The sequence below is a fragment of the Miniopterus natalensis genome, chromosome 3 (assembly GCF_054644295.1).
Source record: "Miniopterus natalensis isolate mMinNat1 chromosome 3, mMinNat1.hap1, whole genome shotgun sequence".
Classification (NCBI taxonomy): Eukaryota; Metazoa; Chordata; class Mammalia; order Chiroptera; family Miniopteridae; genus Miniopterus; species Miniopterus natalensis.
The window spans coordinates 38771060-38780275 of NC_142083.1; the positions used below are offsets into that span (position 1 = coordinate 38771060).

A 9216-nucleotide genomic window follows, 5' to 3' on the forward strand; every position below is an offset into this window, starting at 1 on the left:
CGACTTTGGGTGGTGGTCACACAATGCAATATACAAATGATGTGTCATAGAAATGTACACTTGAAACCTCTATGATTTTATTAACCAATGTCATCCCAATAAATTAAAAAGTTTTTAAAATAAAGGGGCCATGCGCCCAGTGCCCCATCACTCCCTGTCCTTTGGAGGAAGCCAGATCACTATTCCTCCGACTCCCTCGCCTTCCCTGAGGGCCTGGCTTCTGTTTCATTTCTCCCATCAAACCTTCTCCTGACCACCACTCGGAGAAAATACTTCTTCCTCTTTTAAGTTCTTGTAAAACTTACCATCTGAAATACTTAACTGGCCTGTCCATGGTATAAGTCAATATTTAACTCTCCTATTCTGTGGATCTCATGTATTTCCAACTATATTTTAAGCTCTTTGAGAGCAAGAGCCATGTTTTGCATGTCTTTTGTTGTAAAGCACCTGTGTCGGTGCTCTGTGAGCTACAGAGCTCGTCATTTTAGGGAGCAGAGTGGGGGAAGGGGTGGGAGGTTTCGGATGACTTTCCTTAAGGTTAGACCATTCACTAAGTAGTGGTAGCTTCGGATTCCATTCATTTGTTTCAACTCTAAGCATATATTTGTAGTTCCACATGTGTGACTGTCCCTTTCTTCACTAGGTTTAAAAATGTTACATTTGATATCTTGTCTACGGAAGATGTGGGCATCTTCGATGTCAAGTCCAAATTCCTGGGTGTGGAGATGGAAAAGGTGCAGCTCAATATTCAGGTAGGCTGGGCTTTGCAAAGTGGGGAGGAGTTTTGTAGTGTGGGTCATTCGTGGCCCCTGGCTTGCACTCCTCATGACGACAGTGAAGCTCAACAGAGAAGGCCAGTGTAGGCCTTATTTGCCAATATTAGCTTTTGATGCACTGATTATTTTTTTAAAGCTATGATTTTTTATTTTATTGGAACTTACAGTGCTTTTAGGTGGTAAAGCCAGAGCAGTTAGTTTTTCCTCACCATGTTTCCATTTTGAAGCTGAGAGAGAAGAATACTATGAAAGTATTCAGAGCTATTAAGGAGAGGCTGGAAATTTCCTTATATCAGGAACTTGAATTTCTTTCTAAGACTGTGTATGCCCAGGATTGGAGCTTTCCCAATTGCATTTCCCCTCTTTTTAAATAGATTTGTTTCTCAAATCTATTTATTAAATGTTTGGGATCATATGAATGACAAGCATTGTGCAAAGGAGATAACTGTAAGTAGAAAAATTATATTTGCAGTCTGAATCATTGCTGTTTCTCATAAGAGCTACATTTAAGCCAAATATACTTAAACAGAAACTGAGAAGCCCAGTTTATGTGCCCCTCCAAAAAAAGGGAGGGTACAACCTAATGTTTAAGTTCATCTACTCCCAGCTTCTTCATCCTTATCACAGAATCAGTTTAGAGAATTGAGATTTCCTTTTTTGTATAAGTTTTTTTTAATATATCTTTATCGATTTCAGAGAGAGGAAGGGAGAGAGAGGTAGAAACATCAATGATGAGAGAGTCATTGATCGGCTGCCTCCTGCACGCCCGACTGGGGATCGAGCCCACAACCCGGGCATGTGCCCTGACTGGGAATCAAACCGCAGTCTCCTGGATCCTAGGTCGATGCTCAGCCGCTGAGCCACACCCAGCCGGGCTGAGTTTTTAAATGGCAATAACACCTATTTACTGGGTCCCAAACTACTTGTATATAAAATGACTTTCAGGTATTCTGCATGAATCATCTTGACAAGCCACTGGGCATGGTGTAAGTTCCAGCCTCACTGCCTGCTCAGCCCATTGCTGAGCCCTGAAATCACCTCCCCTCCTGGGAGCAGATACCAGAGCCCTGCTTTTCTCTAGCCTTCCTTGTAACTTAAAACGAAAATGGGAGCTAAATGGGCATAATAAAAACATTGAAATAATGGAATAGATTGGAGTATAGAGAAAAAAATAAAAGATATTATGTAACTATGAAAACTATACTTAAATAAACTGTATTGTTTTCTAACTGAATTTAAATATCACTAAATGTATCCATCTAACAATTTAACTGAATCTTGAGTTACTTTACATTAACACTTTGACAAATATGGGAAGAGAAAGGAATGTGCCTGTGGGTAATGCACCTTGGTTAGTGAATCTTCTCCAGAGGGGGCAAACATGCCATGTGATTGCCAGGAAGGAAATGACCCAAGACCAGTCAGTATCAACTGGACAGATGAATGCCAAGTGACCAGGCAATACCTGTTTAGAGAGGCCTCAGAAATTCCTTGAGACTTCCTTTGAACACTGGTGCACATACCAAGCTTCACTTGCCCCTTTGTGAGGATTCGGCATGCAGTGGGACTAGCTATTCATACCATCCATTTATACACATAATTGTGAAATGTTACTCCTTAGCTGTATGCAGGTGGCTAATAAGCCCCAGGTTTTTAACCTTTACCATATCATTGAGACCAGCTACAAGATTTGCAGGGCTCAATACAAAATGAAAATGCAGAGCCCTTATTCAAAGTTATCGAGAATTTCAAGATGATTGAAACCAAGTACAGTGCCCTTCTGATGATGAGCCCCTACACAGGTCGAATGCCTGAAGAGCTGCCCTGCGTATAGTAACGTAAAGTCAGACTTCTGTTTATACAGAACATTAAATTATCAAGTGAATTACCAAAAAGCAGCATGGTGGCCATGTTTTTAGTGTGTCAAGAAGTTTCTAAGAGGTCTAAGGAAGATGCCTTCTAGCATTGTGTCTGGGTTTTCTTCAGCCCGCTCATCTTAGTTGCCGAAGATTACATCCTAATTGCATCCTATAGCTACAGGCATATACATAAAAGGAGGGCAAGGCTTACAGGAAGATGTTCTGCTTATACTAATAATGGCTTGTGCTTGTTGAGGACGGTGGGGTTGGCAGTCTCCCTTTCCCAGTTAAGGATGGAGGTTCAGAGAGCTGGTTATGGAAGAGGCAGCTAGAGTCCACGTCTTCATTACTCAGCTCCACTGCCTCTCTCCCAGGTTCCACTTGATCCTGACAAGACAGGGTGGCTTACAAAGGGTTTACAGATACCTTGACCTCACATGCCCAGTAATACTCCCCGGAACTTAACAGTGTTATCCTCAGTTTACACACAAGATGAATGCCAGGTGACCAGGAGACACCTGTTTAGAGAGGCCTCAGAAACTCCGTGAGACTTTGAGGTTATGTGACATTGCAAGATCACAAGATAGCAAATGGTGGAGCTAAGACTAAAATCTGGTCTTCTCATCACAATTGTGATTATATTTTCTCTGCTCCCCACCTGAAGGGCCCAGCTAATTCCCCTGTATCGTCCATTCCTTCTCTACTTAACTATATTAGTTTCTTTTCTAAGAGACTTGGATTAACAGACATTGCCTTTCCCAAAGGAAAAGTGAATCTCCAGTGCACTTTAATAGGTAAAAGCATTCTTGATGGAAGAACTTCAATTCCCTATGGAATTTCCATCTCAGAAGCATATCTAAATAATGTAAGCGTTTAGGTGAGTGCAGTTGGAGGTAATTGAAGAAGTAGAGCAGGTAGCTAGCAAGAGCCGAGTTCTCTCAAAAATGATCCAGCTTCTGCAGGGGGCTTCCTTAATACAGACATAAGGTATTATCATGAAGAACCAGGACATTTCCAGAGCTAAAAACAAGAGAACGAGACCTGGGTATTAGTCTGGCGCAGTTTAGGAATGATACCTTCTGTTTGGGAAAGGTCTCCTGTCCTGTGTTTGTGAAATGTTACTGCTTAGTCTCATGCATCTGGCTGGTGTGACCCAGTTAGGGCTTTCAGCAGGTGAGTTTATTTTCTTTTTTATATGGTGGCAAGGGAGCCCAGAGTGATAGACTGACTTGGGAATGAGGGCTTGTTCTCAGTATAGGAAAAGAAGTAGTCCAGATCAGGAGGATCTTTTGTAGTGGTTCGCCAAATTTCAGTCACACAGCTTCATCAATAAACAGCACGATCACGCCACCCCATTTGTACATATTTATTTCTAAAGTATAATTGTTCCTTTCACTATACTCAAAATATACTTTATAAAATATATATAAAATTTAAGTGTTTAAAAAGTGAGAAAAACCAAAATAAATAGTTCTAATACTCTTTTTAGTGCTCAGTGAATTGTCTTGCTCACTTCGCTTTGGAAAACTCCTCTGTTCTAAAGGGTGTACCCCATCTTGCTGGAGTATTTGTTTTGAATTTTTCAATGAAAATTAAAATATACGGCTGAATTAACTTAATCCTAATGGTTTTCTTTCAGTGGTCTTCATCAGTCCTAAAAATCTATTTTCTTTCATTTAAGTAAGTGATTCTTAAAGTATGGCACCCAGGCCAACACAGTGATCATCATGTAGGCATTTGGTAAAGTGCAGATATTGGGGCCCCACCTTAGAGCTACCAAGTCAGAAATGCCTGGGTGTGGGGCCCAGCAGTTCGTGTTTTAACTGGCCCATGTTTTAACCAGGTGATTCTGATAGACGTTGAAGTATAAGAACACCCACCTAGGTCACGCGAATCTTATTTTTTGTCAAATTCTTCTAGAGTATTTTTTAAATATGCTAAATGTCAAGTTTGAGATTTAATGATGTGCCTTACAATTTCAGGATTTACTTGAGATGCAGTATGAAGGAGTAGCTGTAATGAAAATGTTTGATAAGGTTAAAGTGAATGTAAACCTTCTCATATACCTGCTGAACAAGAAATTCTACGGAAAGTGAAGCACCTGCGAAATTTCGTGGATTCTGTATCACCTGGATTGGGAAATGAATCTGTTTCATATTTTTGTTTTTAAACATGATTGAAATCACTGCTCATAAACGTGTGATTTTTTTTTTAAAAAAAGACCAAAACTGTTCTGAAGAATGTACCCATTGTGCCTTCTTGATAATTTGACGCTATGGTAGAATGACACACAAAATGAACTGATGTAAACACTTCCACAGTGTACTGTGGCATAGGTACTCCGATTTAAAACTTTGAACATTCTGTGATTTGTCTTATAGTAGGGAGAAGATGAATTTAGCTGACTAGGGACAAACGTGCAAACCTATTTTCTTATGAAAAAAATTTAAAGTGTCCCTTTTGAATAATGTAATTCTTCACAGATTTTTTTTTTAGTCTGTGGAGAAATGGAAACCTAATTATTTGTAATGAATTATTTAGAGAGATACTTAGTTCTAAGCCCTGTCTTCTGGGAGTTATCAGTTTTAAAGAGAACTTTTGTGCAATTTTAAATGAAGTTTTTATAAGTAATCGAAAGTGATAATACAATAACACTTTCTGTATAAAAGTATATATTTTATGTGATTTATTCCTACTAAATGAAATGCACTTGTGCCTCATGGTAAAGACTCTTGCACCGAGAGCCTGTAAGTGATTAAGGAACCACGTGAACAGTGCTCTTAGGCCCCCACCTCCACTCCTCACAATGTATTTGAATAGTTCAGTTGTACCTCTCAATTTTTGTAATGCAATAAAATCAGTATCTAGATGGTTTTTAAGTGTATTCTTTGAAAATTGTTTCATGTAAAATAAATGTTACTGAATTACATTAATTTGGCTTTTTAGTTGTCTCAGTAAATCCAAACCATTTAGTGGAGGAGGTTCTTGGTGAGCTTTATCAGGAAAAAAATATGCCTACAGTTGTACACATTAGGGGACAGAGTAATCTGCTGTGACCTAGAGATCCAAAACCCTGTGGCTGAAACAAGATAGAAGTTTTTTTCAGATTCAGTAGCTGCAAGGTAAGTGAGCAGGCCCACGAGGTTGTCCAGGGACCCAGCTCTGTCCTGGTCACTGATTCCCAGCCAGCAGGAAGAGGGAAAGAAGTCCAGGGCAAGCACTTTGTTTTAAAGTTATACATCTACTTCTGCTTACATCCCATTGACCAAACAAAACTTAGTATTGTGGCCACAGCTAGCTTCAAGAGAGGCTGGGAAACAAAAGGTAGAGTAATTCCTGGGGACAGTTTAGCTGTCGCCACCACAAAGGGATTCAGACTCAGGCTGGAACCTCCCTGACACCGTATTCTGTTCCTTCATTCAACGGGCTTTATTTTCCACAGGGATTACCAGATACTGAGAAAGTGGGCTAGCTTTTGCACATCTGGCACAAATGAGCTTTCAGTGTAAGACCAATAGAATTTGGAAAATTCATACTTTGAAAGTAGAATCTGCTGCCGTGGCCAGGTGGTGGTTGATTGGAGCATCATCTCATACACCAAAAGGTTGCGGGTTCGATTCTCATTGGGGTGCGTACAGGAGGCAGCCATGTTCCTCTCCCTATCTCCCTTCCTCTCTCTCTAAAAAAGTAGAATCTGCTACTTTAGTGATTGCTTCAGGTTAAACATATTTTTGACAAAGAGGTACTCAATACTCATTGTCACAGCGATGTGTGGATGTGTTTTTTGTTGCGTTAACCTTGAGATGGACTTCTGTAAAAGGACGCTGACTGATTTGTCCGTTTCTTCTTTTTCCATGACTGTATCTACTGCCTCATTTTGACTTATAAGCAAAACCTGACACTCGTACAAAAATGTTTTGTAGTTATCTAGGAGTAATACAGAAAATACTGCTGTAGATGAGAGAGAGCAAGTATTTGGTAAACAAGTTCTTGCTGGGGCCACCCAGAGACAGTGGGACACAGGGAGCGTCTAGATTCCTTCCCCTCCGCACCACTTCTTCACGTGATGCTAAGGAAAAACAAGCTGGCGGCGTAGGGAACAGCTGCACCCGCCGCCTCCCGCAACCACATCAAAATTACAACTAAAATTCAGAACCATCACTCAGAGCCTCCTGAGATCTGGCTGCACAGAGGCCCCACAACCAGGGGACTGAAGAAGCTTCGGGACCAGTAGGAGGGGCGCAGGTGCGGCGGATCGGGGCTGAATTGCAGAGACGTGGCCGCGGGCCCACACCCGGTGCCGAGGTTGAAACCAGGAGGGAATCTCAGTGGTGGAGGTTTCCCGGAGGAGGGAGGGGTCCCAGCCCCACAGCAGGCCCCCAGCCCAGGGCTCTGGGACCGGGAAGAGACGTCCCCACACCTTCGGGCTGTGAAACCAGCGGGGACTGTCCCTGAGGGTCGCGGAGGCTGCGGGAGCCCCAGCAGCTCCTCTAAAGGGCCCGGCACGGACTCACTCGGACGCTCCCTCTGAGCCCAGCGCCGGGAGCAGCCTGAAAGGACCCGGGACACTCGGGGAGGAACTAACCTGCCTGAGATCCGGGCGAGAGGCGGAGGGCGGCTTCCTCCCAGGCAGAAGGGCTGGCAGAGGCCATGGCTCCTGTGGCGAGTCCTCCCCGCACACAGCAGGCAGGCAGGCGCCATATTTGAATCCCCAGCACCTGGCTCACACCTTTGGCCCCGCCCCGTGATTCCCGGAGGCCCCGCCCTCCCCACCTGCAGCTCATCCAGGCCATTTCCAGGGGCTTTTCTGTGCAAGTGGCCTCGTGAGCCTCATGCTTAGGACTTTCCTAAAATCTCTCAAACAACCAGCAGCAGGCCCAATACGGCTTGATAAGTGGCCCCAGGCCTGGCACTAGTGGCAGCTGCATTGGCTCAGAGCTTGGCCTCTCCTGGGCACCTCCAAGCCCAGCACAAGTAGCAGCCAACTACGGTTTGCTGTGTAGCTCATGCTGGGGGGCCCTGGGCAAGGCACTGGCACAGGCTGACTGCACCTCCCAGGAGGCCCCAGAGACAGTGCACCTGGTGGTCAGACTCGACCACGCTGGATTACAACCCTACCACATCCACCAGAGACACTCAAGGGGCGCACTTGGTGAACACCAAAGCTCCACTGAAGTAAATCCTGCTCCATAGGGGTGTCTCCAGCACAGCAGCTCTCTGGCTGTAGTTGCAGCTGGTCCTCACAGCTGATTGGCCTGGGGGTCAGTTCCTCCCAGGGACACCAACAGCAACCAAGGCTCAACTAGAACAGGACAGTGCACACAGCCCACACAGGGGAGCACCTAGAAGGCCCAGCTCAGGTGACTGGGGAGGCTGAGCCCCTGGACCCTACAGGACACCTACTACACAAAGCCACTCTACAAATCCCAGTAGACATAGCAGCTCTACCTAATACATAGAAACAAACACCTGGAAGCAGCCAAAATGTGGAGGCAAAGAAAGATGTCACAAAGGAAAGAACAGAAGAAATCTCTAGAAGAGGAATTAAATGAAGTAGATCCAAGCAAGCTAACAGAAAGTTCAGAATTTTGGTTATAAGGATGTTTAAGCAGATGGTTAGGGAAATAACTGAGAAAATCGATAACATAATAAAGTACCAATTTGAAATGAAGGCTACAAGAACTGAAATGAAGAATAATTTACAGGGAATCAACAGAGTAGAGGACGCTCAGAATCAAATCAGCAATTTGGAACATGAGGAAACAAAAAACACCCAACCAGAAGAGCAAAAAGAAAAAAGAATCCAGAAATATGAAAATAGTATAAGGAGCCTCTGGGACAACTTCAAGAGGCCCATCATTCGTATTATTGGGGTGCCAGAAGAGGCAGAAAGAGACCAAGGAATTGAAAACCTATTTGAAAAAATAATTACAGAAAACTTCCCCTACCTGGGGAAAGAAAGAGACTTTCAAGTCCAAGAAGCAGAGAGGGTCCCAAAGAAGAGGAACCCAAAGAGGCCCACAGCAAGACACATCATAATTAAAATGCCAAAGGTTAAAGACAAAGAGAATCTTAAAAGCAGCAAGAGAAAAGCAATTAGTTACCTACAAGGGATCACCCATATGACTGTCAGCTGATTTCTCAACAGAAACTTTGCAGGTCAGAAGGGAGTGGCAAGAAATATTCAAAGTGATGAAAAACATGGAGCTACAATCAAGATTGCTCTACCCAGCAAAGATATCATTTAGAATTGAAGGTCAAATAAAGAGCTTCACAGATTAAGAAAAAGCTAAAGGAGTTCATCACCACCAGACCAGCACTACAGGAAAAGTTGAAGGGTCTTTAAGAAGAAGCTAATGAACAAAAGAATCTGACGAACTAAATAGATCCAGAGACACTGACGCATGCAACAGACGATCATATTTCAGAGGAAAGAGGGAAGGGGGGTGGAGGGTGGGAAGAGATTAACCAAAGAAGTTATATGCATATATGCATAACCCATAGACACAGTCAATAACAGGGTGAAGGCCTGGGGAGGGGGTGGGAGCGAAGTGGAGGGGGTCAGTTGCGGGGGGAAATGG

At 43.4% G+C, this 9216-nt stretch overlaps 1 protein-coding gene across 1 annotated transcript in view; it reads left to right on the top strand.

The window, feature by feature from the left end:
- IQGAP2 (IQ motif containing GTPase activating protein 2) overlaps positions 1-5568 on the top strand; it is a 249363-nt gene extending 243795 nt beyond the window's left edge. Inside the window, exons 35-36 of the mRNA XM_016205232.2 lie at positions 644-752; positions 4618-5568. Of these exons, the coding sequence (XP_016060718.2) occupies positions 644-752; positions 4618-4731 (223 nt within the window). The 3' untranslated portion in view covers positions 4732-5568. The remainder of the gene's footprint in view (positions 1-643; positions 753-4617) is intronic.
- The last annotated feature ends 3648 nt before the right edge of the window (positions 5569-9216 follow it).